The sequence below is a fragment of the Myodes glareolus genome, chromosome 22 (genome assembly GCF_982192425.1).
Source record: "Myodes glareolus chromosome 22, mMyoGla1.1, whole genome shotgun sequence".
In the NCBI taxonomy this organism is placed as follows: domain Eukaryota; kingdom Metazoa; phylum Chordata; class Mammalia; order Rodentia; family Cricetidae; genus Myodes; species Myodes glareolus.
In genome coordinates this window covers 17398051-17415569 of record NC_142047.1, presented here as the reverse complement: position 1 = coordinate 17415569, position 17519 = coordinate 17398051, and the positions used below count along the sequence as shown (strand labels likewise).

Below are 17519 nucleotides of genomic sequence, written 5' to 3'. Positions count from 1 at the left end.
TGCTGTTTAGCAGCTAGGTGACCTGGCTCTGCAGCCTTTCTCAGCATTCCTCCTGTAGGTAGGGTTGGTGCTTAACTCAAGAGTTGACTGCTACAGAGGAAGAACTCTAAAGCAAATGGTGTCTTGAGCCCAGGATTTAGTAAGACTTAACTTGGAAGGGAGGGAGGCTATGTTAAATAGCATGCTTATGTGGAGATATGAATTACACACACACACAAAGCATTTCTTTCAAGGTAAAATTAAACTTCTTCCTGTGACATTCCTAAATTTAGAAAATTTTTATTCTCTAAGCACTATGCACATTATGTTTAATAATATCCCTAAATGTTTTTTATTATAGTTTGTGCTTTGCAAATAATGGGATGGAAACTTAAAAATTACTGAGAATTTTGTAAGCTGAGCCTGTTTGTCTAGCTGTTTATTTAGTGGCTACAGTATCAGTCTATTGTCAGTACTACAGATCCACAGGTAAATAGGCATGACCTGAGTGATGCATACAGTGAATAGCCAAATTCACTACTGTCCAGAAGTATGGAGTGAAATAGCACGTTTTTAAAAAGCATACTGAGTTTTTGGTTTTGTTTTAATAATACTGTTCAGTTTGGTACTGATTCAGAGAAACTGTCGAATACCAGTGCAAACTGATTAAATCTTCCTGGAAGAAAGTTTGATCCCTTCACCCTCCACTGTAGAAATTTTTCCTGAAGGACTAAATAAGACTCCTAGAGAGGTTTATTGACTGTGTTTAATGGAAATTTGAGTCTTAATGACTAGTTATATTTTTAGTTAAATAATTAGCTACAAATACATTGTAATTTTTAGAATACTAAAGACTATAATGATATGGAGGACAAATACTTACAGTTTACTAATAAATAATGTATTAATTTGTTAACCAAATATTGAGTGGGAAGTTCGCTAAAAAGTATACCATGCTCGGAAGAAAGAGTTGAAATGGTAACTGCTGGTACTGCTGTCCCTGGACGATAGGGAACAAGTTTGTACTTGGCCTCTGCTGTGTCTTCGTTTCTTTAGTCTGATACATCACTTCATAGTTTTACAATTACTTTAAAAGCTGTCTTAGGGTTTCTATTGTTGTGGAGAGACACCATACGGCAGTTATTCCCCAGCTCTGACATCTCCAATATTTTGGGTTCTCCCAGGCAATCCAGACTTCACCTTCACAGTTTCACACAATGACCTCTAGGTCTCCATTTAGGGGAGCCCCTGATACATGCCTGGCCTCACCACACCCATCTTTAACTGCTTTTCTAATCCAAAATCCACATTCCTCCAAACAGAAGCATGGTCAGGCCTATCAATCACACCCCAGTCTCTTGTACCAACTTCTGTCTTAACTAAAGTTTCTATTGTTGTGAAGAGACCCCATGACCACAACAACTCTTATAAAGGAAAACATTGAATTGAGGCTTGCTTACAGTTCAGAGGTTTAATCCACTATCATCATGGTGGGAAGCATGAAGCCATGTAAGCTGACATACATGGTGCTGGAGAAATGAGCTAAGGGTTTTTCTGGAACCATGGGCAGCAGGAAGAGACTGCTACACTGGGCTGGCTTGAGCTTCTGAAACCTCGAAGACATGATTCCCCCCCATAACATTTCCTCCAACAAGGCCACACCTCCCAATAAATGCCACTTCCTATGGACCTGTGGGTGCCATTCTTATGGAGACTATCACAAAGGGCAAGTAAGGGGCTGAAGACTGCTCAGTTGGCTGAGTACTTTACAAAGCATGTATGAAGCCCTAGATTCATACCCCCAGTATGTACTGCATAAAGGTTGGGGAGGGAGACCCAGAACATCTGGATCATCTTCAGCTACATGATGAGTTTGGGGCCACACTGAGCTATTTGAGACTCTCAAAAACACAAAATGTTCAGTAAAAACAACAGGAGTGATGCTCTTGGGTATTGTCATGTACACCACCCCCCATAGGACAGTGGAAGAGGTCTGGATGGTGGGTATTATAGGGAGTCACTCATTTCTTTTATTATGTGACTTCTAGTCCTTCCCAGTCCCTGTTACTGCACGAAAGCTTTCTGTGCTGTTAAAGTGCAGTACTCAGGAGTTTGTGCTTCTGGTTTGTCCTCTAGTCTAAAAAACCTCAAACCCCTAGCGAAATTTTCCAGCATATTATTGCAGTGAAAAATTGAGCATATGCTTCACAAAATAGCCAAGTCTTTTCTGTTTAGTAAGAACATTATTCACTATGACAAAGAAAGTATTCTAGCAAACACTTATTTTCCCCTAGCCTGTGTTTTCACACAACAAAATGCTAATCATTGGTGATCGCCATAGGACTCTGGATTACCAGACTCTGGAATAGGACATAGGAACACCTTCTGGTGTTCCAGAGTTTAAATCCTCAGTCATTCTTAGCCCCAGTTCATATTTTGTCTTCTATTGACTTTTTCATGACACAATATCGTTGTAAAGTCTCTGCTTGCATTGGAAATTAAGAGGTCTGAAATAAGTGGACCTTACTGTCTTGGTTCCTTTGGTGTGTACTCTTTCCTCCGTAATAATAGTGCAGGCTCTCATGGCAGAAAATGCCTTGCTCAGTGACACCCATACAGTATTGTTTTTTTTTTAATACTTTCAGGAGAGAATTCAGAGCCTGAAACAGAGTATAGACTTCATGGCGGACTTGCAGAAAACTCGGAAGCAGAAAGATAGAACAGATGCCTCTCAGAGTGGGGAGGACGGTGGCTGCTGGCAACGAGAGAGGGAAGACTCTGGAGACACTGAAGCACAAGCCTTCAGAAGCCCCACTAAGGATAATAAAAAGTAATGCATCTTGGAATATAAAGGTTAAGTTGTGGGGTTTGTTTTGGTTTGGTTTTGCACTTGCCCTTTTTATTTTTTAAAAGGATTAATTTTTTTAAAATGATTTTTATTGTGCTATATATTTTTCTCCGATCCCCTCCCCTTCAACCCTCTCCCATAATCCCCATGTTCCCAGTTTACTCAGGAGATCTTGTCTTTTTCTACTTCCCGTGTAGATTAGATCCATGTACATTTCTCTAATGGTCCTTTTGTTGTTTAGTTTCTCTGGGCTTGTAAATTGTAGGCTGGTTTTTCTTTACTTTATATCTAAAAGGCATTTATGAGTGAGTACGTATTATATTTGTCTTTCTGGATCTGGGTTACTTCAATCATTATGATGTTTTCTAAATTCATCCGTTTGCCTACAAATTTCAAGATGTCATTTTTTTCCTTCTGTGTTTTTTACTCCATTGTGTAAATGTGCCACATTTTCTTTATTATTTGGTTGAGGGACATTTAGGTTGTTTCAAGGTTCTGGCTATGACAAATAATGCTGCTATGAACATAGTTGAGCACATGTCCTTGTGGTATGATTGAATATCCTTTGGGTATATACCCAAAAATAGTATTAAGCTTTGTTTTTAAAGCAAGACAGGAATATTGATGAAGTTTGACTTGGGCAAACCAAGTCCCCGTATATCAGTGCTACCTTTCTTGGCATAAAGATCTGTCTTAATAGTGTCTTCCCTCTTGTCACACAGAGCACTGTGAAAAATTAACCAAACAGCTCACAGAACAGTTCCAAATAGACATTTTTATTAGTTGTATTACAGCAAATTAAGGAGTTACAGTATCAGGGAGTTTGTTTCAATAGAACTATTGTATAGCTCTATAGTGTATTATATAACTTCACTCCATAAAGACTTAGGGATTCCTGTGTACATGGGCTGGCACTGAGGTGTGCACATGCTTTCCATTGAAGAGCTGCTGGTCATGGTGCTGGACAGTCGTCTGTGCTACCCACTCACACCACTGATATCCACTGCCACCCATACAGAAAGTTAGAATCAACAGTTGGGGTTTCTGCTCTCATAATTCAAAGAAAGTTTAAATTGTATACTTCCTCTTCAAAATAATATCTGAATTAAAATTTATTTTCATGACTGTACCCAGAAAAAACAGTGTGTAATACAAGTAACACTTGGGACCCTTTGCCAGGTTGCTGGGGGAGTGGTGTTGATGGTTGTAGGACAAGTGTCTCCACTTACTGTGCTCAACTTTCAACATTTTTCATCTTACTTATTTAGGCTTCTCATTTTAACTTTGTGTGAATATGTGTCTCAGGAAAGATAAAGATGTGCTTGAAGACAAATGGAGAGGCAGCAACTCAGAAAGGGAGCACGAGCAGATTGAGCGCGTTGTCCAGGAGTCGGGGGGCAAGCTAACGAGGCGGCTGGCAAACAGTCAGGTGAGGGCCTCCTTCCCTCTCCACCCACTGGCTCGTGTCTCTGAGACCAGTAGCTTTCTAGTTTCTTGTGTATTTTAATTTTTTATCTGCATAGAACTCTCCATGCCTACCATACGCACAGGAGAGTCTGTCAAGTATGTCTATCCTGTTCTCTATTACTGGGGTTTTTTTGGGGGATGTGTGTGGATAACATACTTCATTTTGTTTTATGAGATTGGGTGTCACTATGTAGCCCAGATTGGCCTTGAAGTCAGATCTGATTGTCTCAGCCTCTCAGAATGCTGGAACTGCAGCTGTGCGCGGCCATGGCAGCAGACTTTAACAACTTACATTCTGGTCTTTTGAATTTACCCTATTGATTACATTGGTTTTACAACCAAGTAGAGTTATACCCCCTGTACCTCAGCCCCCAGCAGTCTGTGAGTCCATAGTAGTTCTGATAGTTTTGTTTTGTTTTGTTTTGTTTTTTTATAGTTTGGGAGAACTAATGGCCCACACAGCTTTTCCAAATTGTATTTCTTCATCTTCCATTTCTCTAGCCAGTCAGTACCTGTAGACAAAGATGGCTATGAAAGTCAGTGTTCTGTATTTAATGATAGCCTATATGTTCATTTGATAGCTATGTTCTATATATATAGAATGTGTTAAATTTTATTCCACCTGACAACTTCGGTCATTTCAGTGTGAATTTGAAAGAAGAAAACCAGATGGAACAACAACACTGGGACTTCTTCATCCTGTTGAGCCCGTTGTTGGAGGTAGGATCACGGTTTAAGACTGTGTGAACCTGGTACTATATGCAGAGCTGTATTAGTGGTGTGTTGGTCTGATGGAATACCTGCTAAACAATTCACAAGACTTACTTAGGCACACAGTTTGAGAGGGTTCTGTCCATAGTTCTTGGCTCTAAACTTCTACTGGGGTAGAACAGGTTAGGGGAACATGCAATGATAGATCCAACTGTTAGCTGCTAAGAATTTGTCTGGATGCTATGTGTTTCATAGAACAACTAGCTTAGCTTCTACTTCTACTTAGGTTAATTTGTTTAATAAATAATACATTTTCATACTGTCATAAGAAACATAGAAAGTAGAAATGAGTAATAACAGAATTCCGACATTTAGGAAGTAATGTCCAGTAGTCATTGTTTGCTGTGGGCAAGTCACTGTCTTTGGAGTCCAGAGTAAGTTAAACTAGGTGTGTGAAGGGAGCAAATGAGACACGTCCCTTACCCTAACACCCTGGAGGGTAAGGTAGTAAGAACACATGAAGCATCACTGAAAGAGATGTCTGAATACTCCTTAAATACTTGTCTTTAATCATAAGTACCCCAGAAGACTAGTTTAGCCATAATTGGAGCTGAGGGAGGGTGTGGCTGCCTATCATTTGATGGGAAGGGAGAACTTCCTTAAGGGATGTCATAAATGACTTACATGATCAGGGAATAGCAGTGGGACCCATGGCAAGAATCCTGGAATTAAGGGAAGAGCTTGCTTGGAGACTAATGGTTGAGCCTGCATTCAATGACCGGTAATAGGACTAGCTCAGCTGATAGATTGCTTGCCTGGCATGAGCAAAGCCATGCCCAGCACCATAGAAGCTAAGTGTGGCAAGTGTCTGTAATCCCAGCACGTGACATGTGGAGGCAAAAATCGAGAATTAAAGGCCATCCTTGGCTACACAGCAAGTTAAGACCACCCTAGGCCACATGAGATCTTATCTCAAAAAGCCTTTGTTTTCTTAGTATTGGTTTATAGGTGTGTGCCAGTATGTCGAGGGAGCTATTTTAATAAAAGTCTTACATTTAGATGAAGTGTAACATGATGATGGAGAATCCCACAAAGCATTGGAGTTTAATGAAGAGGACTAGGTTTTATGATCAATGCCACATACCTTCTGAATTCAAATTAGCTTAGCTTAGAAATGGGAAGAGTAAAATCTGTCCACCTCTTTCATAGTGTATTGATAACATCTCTGAGTCTCTACCATGTGTGTCTCCTTCATTGTGCTGGGTTTTCTGTCCTAGAGCCGGGCTACTGCCCTGTGAGACTAGGGATGACTACTGGAAGACTGCAGTCCGGAGTGAACACCCTGCAAGGATTCAAAGAGGATAAAAGGAACAGAGTAACCCCAGGTGAGGCTCCTGCCTGTTTCCGGGAGTTGGGAAAAGAAAGTGCAATTGTTATTGCTCCATTCACTGCCTTTCTTGATATTTTTGCAATAGCAGTTTATCATCAGATTCAAAAGAAACTGAAAAATTGGCTGTTAGTATGCAGAGTTTTCCCTCCCTCCTTTGTGGTAATAACTCAACATTGACTTTGTGTCAATGCTCTGCAGTGCAGGTGGCCCTCTGTATCCAACACCAACTCATAGAAGCCAGGCAGAAATAGAACAGAAGGACAGAGACGATCCTTATCTCTTAAACAATACAGTCTAACACGGGAAGTAGAGAAAGACGAGGTCTCCTGAGTAAATTGGGAGCATGGGGACCATGGAAGAGGGTTGAAGGGGAGGGGAGCAGAGAAAAATATAGAGCTCAATAAAAACAATTTTTAAAAAATACAGTATAACAGTTATTTATATAGCACTGGTTTCTTCAAGTTGCCTAAAGCTCCAAGCAAATATATCTGTGGGGGTACAGTCAATCTCCAAGTATACTGAGAGATGACTGTACCTATTGGGAGTGTCTCTTAGATTTATATTCAGGTCAGTGAAGTTAGAAAATACTGTCTTTTAATAAAACCAAAAGGTATATTAACAGTTTAAACGATATTGTAGTATTTAATTTTTTTGACAGTGTTATACTTGAATTATGGACCCTATAGTTCTTATGCCCCACATTATGACTCCACATTTGCCAATATCAGCAAAGATGATTCTGATTTAATCTATTCAACATATGGGGAAGACTCTGACCTTCCAAATAATTTCAGGTAAGCCACCTGTTAGTACTCTGAACATTTTTTTTCTCAAATATTAATATACAATGTGTGATTTGTAGGTAGACTTAATAAAGTTATCCAAATGATAGAAAATGTCTAGAGAGAACATATCTTCTTGATCCTGGCGTTTGTAGTATTTTCTAATAGAAATATCTTTTCTTTGTAAATTTATTTGATTATCAATGTTATTATGTGTATGAGTCTTTTGCCTTCATGTGTGTATGTGCACCACATACACACCAACCTGGTGCTGGAGTTGGTCAGAAGAGAGTATCAGATCCCCTGGGACTAGAGTTAGAGATAGTTGTCAGCTGCTGAGTGGGTCAGTTCCAGGTTCTCTACTATAGCAGCAAGTGCTCTTAACTACTGAGTCAATTCTCCAGTTTCAGAAATAGCTCTTTGATTTGGTTTGGATTTTGATTTTTCAAGACAGGGTTTCTCTGTGTTGTTCTGTCTTGGAACTCATTCTATAAGACCGGGCTGGCCTCAAACTCGGAGTTTTGCCTACCTCTACCTCCTGAGTACTGGGATTAACGGTGTACTCCACCACTGGCTGGCTACAGAAATACCTTTTTAAAGATGTTCCTGATACTCAAGTTTGGGAGCTTCTTACATCAGAACCTGCTCTTCTATAAAACTTTACATGTCAGTTATGTTTCAGACTTGATCATCGTAAGAACCAACAAAGTATTTTCCCTAAGCCTTGAAATGTAGGACATGATGACTTAATTTCTAAAGCAACCCACATACAGGACAGTTAACTATCATGTTCCAACCAAACTATTATAGTTACTCCCAGCCATTCCTTTTACATGTCTCAGTGGGTCAGTAACTTCGTAGTCCTCTTCGGGATGCTGAGTACTTTTTATCTGACCAGCTTAATGAGATACTTTCCCAGTTTACCAGGATGGGACATTGAACCTGAATTTTCTCTTCTTGGCCCTGGTACTTTGTTAACTTTTATTATGTTCAAGAATTTAATCCAGTAGACTAACCAGTCCCCTGGTTTGGGGGTTTTGTTGTTGTTTTGGGTTTTGTTCATTTATATTTGGGTTGGGAGGCGTTTAACTCTGATCACTCACATTGAATGTGCATGCTTGTGTTGTGTTTCCAGACAGGGTCCCTACATTAAGATACTGTCTGTGGTTTCAGATTGAGCAGTTTTTATCCTTAGACTGCACAAAATGGGACACATTTGTTGTAGATTACTCATTGAGGCAATCCACAGATTAACAATGTGTACCCACTATGTGCCAGACATTCTTCCAGATAGTGAGGATTCCAGACAGAACCATGCCCTCCTGTCAGAAAGTGACAGAGCTTTGGAACAAGACAAAATGGCCCAAGCAGAGGTGGTGATGCTGAGTTTCAGGAAAGTGGCAGGAGAGGGAACCAGCAGTGCTTCTCTCTGAAAGAAGGGCATCCTGGCTCGAAAGTGGCTAGGCAAGGGACCTGAACTGAGGGCTTCCCTGACCCAGCCAAGAATTTCAGGAATGCTATAAGGAGCAGAACAGGTGGAGGGGAAAGCAGTGGTCACAGGGTCACTATGGGAGATTGCTGTGAGGACTTGGTGTTCTCGGTGGGTCAGAAGATGGTCGGTGGCACATAGAGTAATGACCCAGTCTGGCTTGTGATTCTGAAGGGATTGCTTGGGTAAGTAGTATACAAAGCATAGGCTTCAAGGACAAAAACCAGGACATGAACAGTAAACCAGGGGAGCAGCCATTGTGGTGTTGAGGGTTTGCAATTAATTAGTAGGTTGCTGGTTTTTAACTGGAGGGTAAGAGAAGTCGAGATGATATCAGGGTTTTTTTTTAGACTTGCAGTTTACTGAAAGGGGGATGATTTTAGATCAGAACACTACTTGGGGAAAGTAGTTTGGAGTATTTTAAGCTTGTGATACCTGTTTATGCAAGCAACGATGTGATTTTTGAGGTTTTGGTACATAGGAAAATCTTGAATTGAATAAGATTATTAAGGGGAACTAGCAAGAAGCCCCAGGACTTGAGCCTCATCTTTGACATCCTTGTTTTCTTCAGGGATCCTCAGAACATTTCACTTTTGCTTCATTTGTGTGTGTGTGTGTGTGTGTGTGTGTGTGTGTGTGTGTGTGTGTGTGTGTGTGTGTTAATTCTTTTATGATGGTAAATTAGTGACTGGTAAGTATGTAGATGCAATGCTGTTTGTGAACAGAACATTTTGTAGTGTATATAAACCATGGGACATCTAATGGGAAGAGTTAACTGTGATAAAGACTAAGCAAGCCATAGAAACTACTTCTGTAGAAGTGATTTTCTCAACTTTTATTTTTAGTGTCTCTGAGTTTTTGGCCACATGCCAAGATTACCCGTATGTTATGGCAGATAGTTTACTAGATGTTCTAACAAAAGGAGGACATTCCAGGAGCCTACAGGACTTGGACGTGGTAAGCATGCTACTAAAGAAACAGACTGTTTATAAATGGCTTTGAAGCCCTAGACACTCAATGTTATGAGACCAGGGATTAACCAGTGTGACAGATGAACTCCATTCCCCCTGAAAGGATAGCCTGCCGTGGATGGAGGACAGTGAACCAAAAAGAGTAAGTCAGCTCCAGGATCCAGGACTGTTAGAACATGGCCATACTCTACTAATTTTGGTAAGACTCGGAAATAGAGTTCAGAAGTCAGCAGGTGCTGTGGAGCTCCTGAGCTGGGAATGAAGCTGACTGACACGATGGGGAGTGTGCTTTCCCTGTTGTGCAGAGATAGCACCACAGTAGGAGCCTCAGAAAGGAAAACCTTCACCACTGACTGACTCTTTGTCAACACTTGTGAACTCTATAGTTCAGTTCAAAACAGTTTATAATCTGGATCATTCAGTCCTGACTCAGAGACTAGAGCCAGGAATCATTCCTATTGATGTCTATAATGTTCTGGTCACCATGTTAGAGGAGTCTTGGAAGTCACTTTTTTTTAATGTTTATATTTATTTGTTTTTATGTGTATGACTTTTTCCTGCATGCATATGCCATGTGCACGCCTGCCAAATCTCCAGGAACTGGAGATGGTTGTGAGCTGCCATGTGGGTGCTGGCCAGCAGACCCAGGCCCTCTGCAAGAACAAGTGCTCTTAGCTCCAGAAGTCATAACTTTTAATGGTGGCTATGACCCCAGTGCCTCAACTTCAGTGACTTCTGCTGCAAAATGCTATCGTGTGAATTCCTTTCCTTATACCTTTTCATCTGTTCAAAAATAAATGTACTTGATCCTTCCCCTCAGCTAATTAGAATTAGTAGTTACCTAGAATCGGATTGCTTTGATTTGTTGGCTATGTTTTAAATATGGTTTTTTTGCCCTGTGATCTAGCAGTTTCGTCTTTCAGAATTTATCCTAGAAAGGTTACACATATAAAGTAGTGATGTTACTACTAGGGACTGCTGAGATGGCTCAGTAAGTAAAGATGCTTGCTGCACAAGTCTGGGGATGGAGTTCAGTCCGTAGAATCTGTATAAAAGTGGGAGAAGAGAAATGACTCCACAAAATTTGTCTTTTGGCTTTCAATTTCTAGAAATTAGAAATGGGCTATATCAGAGTATAAACCTTCAAAAAAAGATAACACTTTTATTGATATCCATGATGTGCTTTTTGTTTGTTTCTTTTTGTTTTTTTCGGAGACAGGGTTTTTCTGTGTAACAGCCCTGTCTGTCCTGAACTAGCTCTGTACACCAGGCTGGTCTCAAACTCAGAGATTCACCCTTTACTGCCTGCCAACTGCTGGGATTAAAGGTGTACACTACCACACCCAGCTAGCTGTATTTCTTTTTTTATGTGTGAATTGTACTAATGTGCATACAATCATGTGGGATCATCTACATTCTGTGGCATTTGTATGTATTACAGTAAGCCTCTACTGCCAGAATGTTGCTTCTTTTGCCTCTTTGTTTGGTTGGTTGGGTTTTGTTTTGATTTTTGAGACAGAGTTATTTTCTGTAACAGTCATAGCTCTCCTGAAACTAGCTCTGTAGACCAGGCTGACCTTGAACTCACTGAGATCGACCTGCCTTTGCCTCTCAAGTGCTGGGATTAAAGGCATGCGCTACCACCACCTGTCTAGAATGTTGCTTCTTTAATGCCTATTAATCTCTTAAAGTTTTTTCCTCCCTCTTCTTGTCAAAGACTATATATTTAGGTATTTATATACTACTTACCAAATATATTCTTATATATACATACATATATACATTTATATACATATATATAAAACAGTGTTCTAGAAAAAAATTGATACAGGGCCTCAGTCTCCCATTGCTAGTTTATAGGCTTGCACCACACACTTGGCTATGTGTAGTCAGACATGGATCTTAGCATCACTAGCAACTCACAAAGACTCAGAATGTTAATAATTATATTAATTAATTTTGGTTTAAAAATATATTCTTGGGGCTGGAGAGATGGCTCAGTGAGCACTAGCTACTATTCCAGAGAACTCAGGTTCAATTCCCAGCACCCACATGGCAGCTCACAACTACTTGTAACTCCAGCTCCAAGTGATTCAACACCTCACACTGACATACATTCAGGCAAAACACAAATGCACATAAAATTAAAATAAATTTTAAGTATGCTATATTATAAGTGTATATTATAAGTGGTATACTTTTCTCTTGCCACAAAGTTATGTTTTCTATTTACCTTGATATTTGCATTTACTGCTTGCATAAAAAAAGTTTTTCCTTTATCCATATAGTCCTCATCTGAAGATGAAGGCCAGACCAGACCACTGGACACAGCAAAAGAAGCAGAGGTACTTACATTTTATTCCTTAAATGGAGAAAAGTTAAGAGACCTTGATGATTAGGCTTTATTTATTTTAAGGTGACAATACTACTTGGAACTGGTGAGATGGCTCAGCAGGTAGATGCTTGTCATAGAAGCCTGGGGATGGAATTCAATCCTTGGAATTTATATAAACATGGAAGAAGAGAAATGACTCCACAAAAACTCTTCTAACTTCCAGAACACTATTCTATGCCATGGCATGTATAAACACACACACACACACAATGATTATTTTATAAAAATGTATTGAGTATCATCTGGAGTGAAAGCAGTAATTTGGGGAGTTTAGAAGTAGTTCATGTCATAGACAAACATTTAAAGAAGGGAACTCAAAGCCACAGTATAACTGCCCAGTGCACCCTTGGGGTTGGGGAGCTCATGCTCTCAGGAGCAGGAACAGGGCTGGAAGATGAAAAGGCATTCATTCTCCCAGCCTATGGGACATGTACTCAATAAGCTCAGGAGGCAGGTGACTCAGGGTTCCCAGGAAGAGGAAGACGTGTAGTGAGACTGTGTAGATGGGAACCCGATGATGTTCCCTGTGCAGTGCTAAAAAGCTGAGATTTTCTCCTAGAAGATAAAAGGTGGGCTACTGTGGTAAATTATAAAGAGAGGGACCATTTAAAAGCTGTCGGACTTGCTGGTATAGCGATACACACCTTTAATGCCAACACTTGGCAGGCAAGGCAAACTGAAGTCTGAGTTCAAGGCCAGTCTGGTCTATATAGCAAGTCCCAGGACTATAGGGCTATGTAGAGACCCCAGTTTTTTGTTTGTTTGTTTGTTTAAAGAGGCTTGTGGGACTTGTTTTAAACTATATATATGTGTATGTATGTATGTATGTATGTGTATGTATATATATGTATGTGTGTGTGTGTGTGTGTATATATATATATATATATATCTCAACATAAAGAAAGAGAATCTGAATTTGGGAAATACACCGGAATCAGCTGTACAAAAGAGAGACATAATTTAAACCTGACAAGACCTGGTGGGTGAGATAGATGATTATTAGCTCATGTAGGACATGCAGGGAAAAGAACTTTTGAGAGAAAAGGCCCTAAGAGTTTCTGTTTTGCCAGATGAGTTTGGGACATTGCTGGAAATATAAGCCAGGAAATCCAAAGTCTGGGCTATGATGTGAATCTGACAGGAGTGATTCAAAATTAATTTTATTTCAGCCACTCACATGAGACTCTTCAGGGAGAGCATGGAAAAGGCTGAAGACTAGAACCTTGGAGAAGTTCAAAGTGAATAATGTATGAATCCCATGAAAGGATGGTTAGCAGAAATGGAGCAGGTTCAGCAAGATGGGATAGATAAGCCCTTGCAGGTGTTATTCATCACTGATGTCATCCATCATCAGAGCATCTCAGTAAAATAGTAGAGGCAAAGGATAGACCTTGGTAGGTCACACAACTTGAGGACACTGAGCTATATAGGGGTGTTTTAAGATTGAACAGACTCATGCCAAGCTTTAACTGAAGGAAGGAAAACCTGTGATATGAGGTCCAAATAAAGTAAATGGTACTTAAGTAGCCATGCCATCTTCATGGATAGAGGAGCCAACATGGTCTTGTGTTTAGTGAAAGAATAGGAAAGGAAATCGGTTAAGAAAAGACCATTGAGTAGGGTTGTGTGGGCTGGGCTGAATCAGTGTACATATTTTTCCTGCACTGCACACTCTTCAGCCCATATGTGGGCTGCCAGGTGTTCAGATTGACTGCTCAAGTCAGTACCCAAGAAAAATGGAACCATGAAATCTTGGTTTTTGTTAATTAATTGAATTGATACATTTTGGGGGGTGTTTTTGGTTGGGGGGAGTGGTTTGGTTTTTGGTTGGTTGGTTGGTTGGTTGGTTGGTTTTTCAAGACAGGGTTTCTCTGTGTAACCCTGACTGTCCTGGAACTCAATTTGTAAATAGGCTGGCCTTGAACTCATTGAGATCCACCTATCTCTGCCTCCCAAGTGCTGGGATTAAAGGTATGCACCACCACCGCCCAGCAGATTGATAAATTCTTAAAAAGTTGTGTTGAAATTATGGAAATTCTGAGTCTTATTCCAAAATAAAATTCTCTTACAACTTTGTTCTCTTGTGCAATACTGATGACCTAGCCTTGGGGCTTGAGGAAGACCCAGGGAACTGCTGAAGCTGTAGATGTACTGAAACACTAACCTTTGAAACAGGCATTACCATAGTCACTAAAAGCACTTAACGGTTCAGACAGTAACAGACTCTTAGAACTTTGTCATCAGAGTAGTTGGCATATGAATCAAATTATGCAGATTGCATAAGCTGTCATGTCATTACAGAGAAGTGTGGATTTATGGACACTTTTTTGGCCAGGATTTAAGAACAACATTTCTAAAAGAGTTCTTGGGAGACATAATCAAAATTATGACTGTAAGGTGACTAGGTGGAATGACTTTGCTTGTAAGCACAAGCCATCGTGCTGACTTTTCCTTGGCACTGTCATGGTTTCGCAAGCTCAAATAATTAACTTTTTCCCCCTGTTAAAGCAGATTGCACAAATAGAGCCAACAGTGCGTTTGGAGTCCAGCAGTCAGGACAGACTCACAGCACTGCAAGCAGTAACAAACTTTGGTGCTCCAGCTGAAGTCTTTGACTCTGAAGGTGAGTGTCTGAGACCGCAGATTGCTGGAAAGTGTCCAACACAGGCCGTTAGACTTGCTGCCATGTCAACACTAATTAACCTAATGCTTACGATAGAAAAACCTTGGCCAGCTGGGTTTAGAGACTAGGAGAGAGTTGCTGAACTGTTGGTCTCAATTGGAGTAGAAGCTAATCATAGCAGAGACTGGGACCATAGCTGAAACACAGGCTGCATTGTTTTCTTCAGTATCGTCTTCTTACCACACAGAGGCTGAGGTGTTCCAGAGGAAGCTTGATGAGACTACAAGATTGCTCAGGGAACTCCAGGAGGCACAGAACGAGCGGCTGAGCACCAGACCTCCTCCTAATATGATCTGTCTCTTGGGTCCTTCTTACAGAGAAATATACCTTGGTATGTTTGTCCCAGTGATGGGGGGATGGGAAGGAGAGCAAGGTTGGGTGTATGAAAGAAAGGCTTCCAGCAGGTGGCCAGACTGGAAAGTAACTGCAGTGACTGCCACACCTTGAATGTAGTAATTCTGCATTTATACATTTACAGTTCTTAAGGTTTTTTGTTTTGTTTTATTTATTTTTTTTTTAACCGGGAGTTAGGGAGATGGTTCATTCCACAAAGTGTTTGCCGTGAAAACACTTTGACCTGAGTTGAATTCCCAGCATGTGAAGGTGCAGTGGCATGCATCTCAGGCCTTAATGAGAGGTGGAAATAGGCAGATCCCTGGAGCTCACTTACAGTCTAGCCAAACCAGTGTACTTTAGGTTCAGTGAGAGACCATGTCTCAAAAAATAATATGGACAGTAACTGAAAAAGAGAACTCACATTGACTTTTAGCTTTCAAGTGCATACATGCATGCACACATCTAGATGACATACACTTAAAATTCTACCCCTTGGCGTGCTGAGGCAGAAGGATTTCTGTGAATCCAAGGCCAGCAATAGCTACATAGCAAGACTCTTTTTAAAAAAAAAATTCTAAAAGACCAGACAGTGGTGGCATATGCCTTTAATCCCAGCACTCAGGAGGCAGAGACAGGAGGATCTCTGAGTTCGAGGCCAGCCTGGTCTACAGAGTGAGTTCCAGGACAACCAGGGCTATACAGAGAAATCCTGTTGGGGAGGCGGAGGCAAACAAAACTCTAAAGGAACTATTTTGGTACCTTGAGCTTTTTTTCTCCCTGTTTTTCCTAGCTGAACAAGTGACCAATAACCTTAAAGAACTCACACAGCAAGTGACCCCAGGTGATGTTGTGAGCATACGTGGAGTACGTAAAGCAATGGGAATTTCTGTTCCTTCCCCTGTCATGGGAAACAGCTTCGTAGATTTGACAGAAGGTAGGTGCCCTGTTTCTGTGGGTGGGAGATTTTTAAGAATAAAAGGAAATTCACCCCTTTTTCATTTAAGATGACTTAAGAACCCTTGTCTGGTTTGATTTTGTTTCATGTAATTTTTGAGATTAGCATAAAAAGTAATGGATTTTATCATGGCATCTTTCAGTTTTCTTTCCATCTTGTTTAAAGAATTAATAGATTTGATACATTTTGTCAAAAAGCTGCAGCAATGACTGAATGCCAGGCTTCTCCCTAGCTGTAAATGTGACATGGAGGGCTGGTAAGCAGTGCCTCTACTGAACACTAGCTTCTTGTTCATAACCCAGTGGGACAAAATGCTGAGTGTTGTCTTCCTCCTTCAGAGTGTGAAGAACCTAAGGAGACCTGTGCTGCTGACTGTGGGCCTGACGGGAGCTGAAGCTAGCCTGGTATTTGGTTATATTATGTACATATTTTTTTCATTCTGAACTTGGAGGTGCTTTTCAGAAGATATTAACTATTTGTAAATTGTGTTTTAATTAAGCTTTGGAACAGTTCCTTTCAGTGTTCCAGAGACTGGACTTGTATTAGGAAATAAAACTGAACCTGGGACTGTGAGGTTGCTAGCGTGACAGCTGAATTGCCCTTTGACTTGGTCTGACATGGGCCTAAGGATAGACGCCTAGAACATACACTAGCCTTTTTCATGATCATCTTCCAAAGGAGTGGGTCCTCAAAAGAAATTAATTACCCATTTTTCACATTTTCCACTCTCATTAAAAATTACAAGCAGGTAATTACAAGCTCTGGTAAAATCTGTCTTACCAGAGTTCATCTGAGTGACATTCCAAAAACCTTGTGAGCAGGCCAGCCTGGTAGCCTGGTAGCCAGACTGCCACTAATGTTGTCTGATGTAACTGAGCAAACCCAGCTTTATTTATTGCTGTTATTACTATTGGATATGTGATACATACACATTGGGCACATGCACGCATGCCGTGGTGCATGTGTAAAGGTCAGAGTTGTATTTCTGCTTCTGTGGTTACCTGGGATTAAATTAGGTCACCAGACAAAACGCCTTTTTACTCACTGGACCATCACACTGGCCCAGGACCCAGCTTCGTAAACACAAAACGCAGTTCTGTCCAGTGAGGTTTTCTAGCATCATACCATGAAAGTGCACACTCTCAAGATAATGTTAAAGTTTCCTGGTATGGTTCTGCCCTCTGTGTACCTGGTGGGAATGGTGTCCTCATTTGTGGTTAGATAAAATATGTCTAGTGTATTTTTTTTTCTTTTTTTTTGTTTTTAGTTAATTGGAGCTATAGCACAGGACATACAAATAAGATGAACCAAATCACCTTTAGATACATTAGAGTCTAGAACTTAAAGGAGAGCTTGCTTCTGCTCAGTTTCTCCAAGGCCACCTGTGCCCTTGAATCATTTCCCTTTATCTGAAATAACAAAGATCAAGTGACCAAGCAGATTAAGTAGGAAACCATCAGATATGTCCCTTTCTATCGCACGTCACTGGGCTGAGATGAATGATTTTTCTAAA

At 40.5% G+C, this 17519-nt stretch overlaps 1 protein-coding gene across 2 annotated transcripts in view; it reads left to right on the top strand.

The window, feature by feature from the left end:
* Brd7 (bromodomain containing 7) overlaps positions 1–16579 on the top strand; it is a 32510-nt gene extending 15931 nt beyond the window's left edge. The window contains exons 7-17 of one of the 2 annotated variants that reach the window (XM_085682066.2): positions 2625–2809; positions 4133–4256; positions 4939–5014; positions 6283–6390; positions 7054–7189; positions 9512–9623; positions 11926–11982; positions 14544–14655; positions 14903–15046; positions 15842–15985; positions 16345–16579. In XM_085682066.2, the coding sequence (XP_085538192.2) occupies positions 2625–2809; positions 4133–4256; positions 4939–5014; positions 6283–6390; positions 7054–7189; positions 9512–9623; positions 11926–11982; positions 14544–14655; positions 14903–15046; positions 15842–15985; positions 16345–16400 (1254 nt within the window). In that variant the 3' untranslated portion in view covers positions 16401–16579. Of the gene's footprint in view, positions 1–2624; positions 2810–4132; positions 4257–4938; positions 5015–6282; positions 6391–7053; positions 7190–9511; positions 9624–11925; positions 11983–14540; positions 14656–14902; positions 15047–15841; positions 15986–16344 lie in introns of both variants that reach the window. The other variant, XM_085682065.2, reaches the window with a different exon arrangement.
* The last annotated feature ends 940 nt before the right edge of the window (positions 16580–17519 follow it).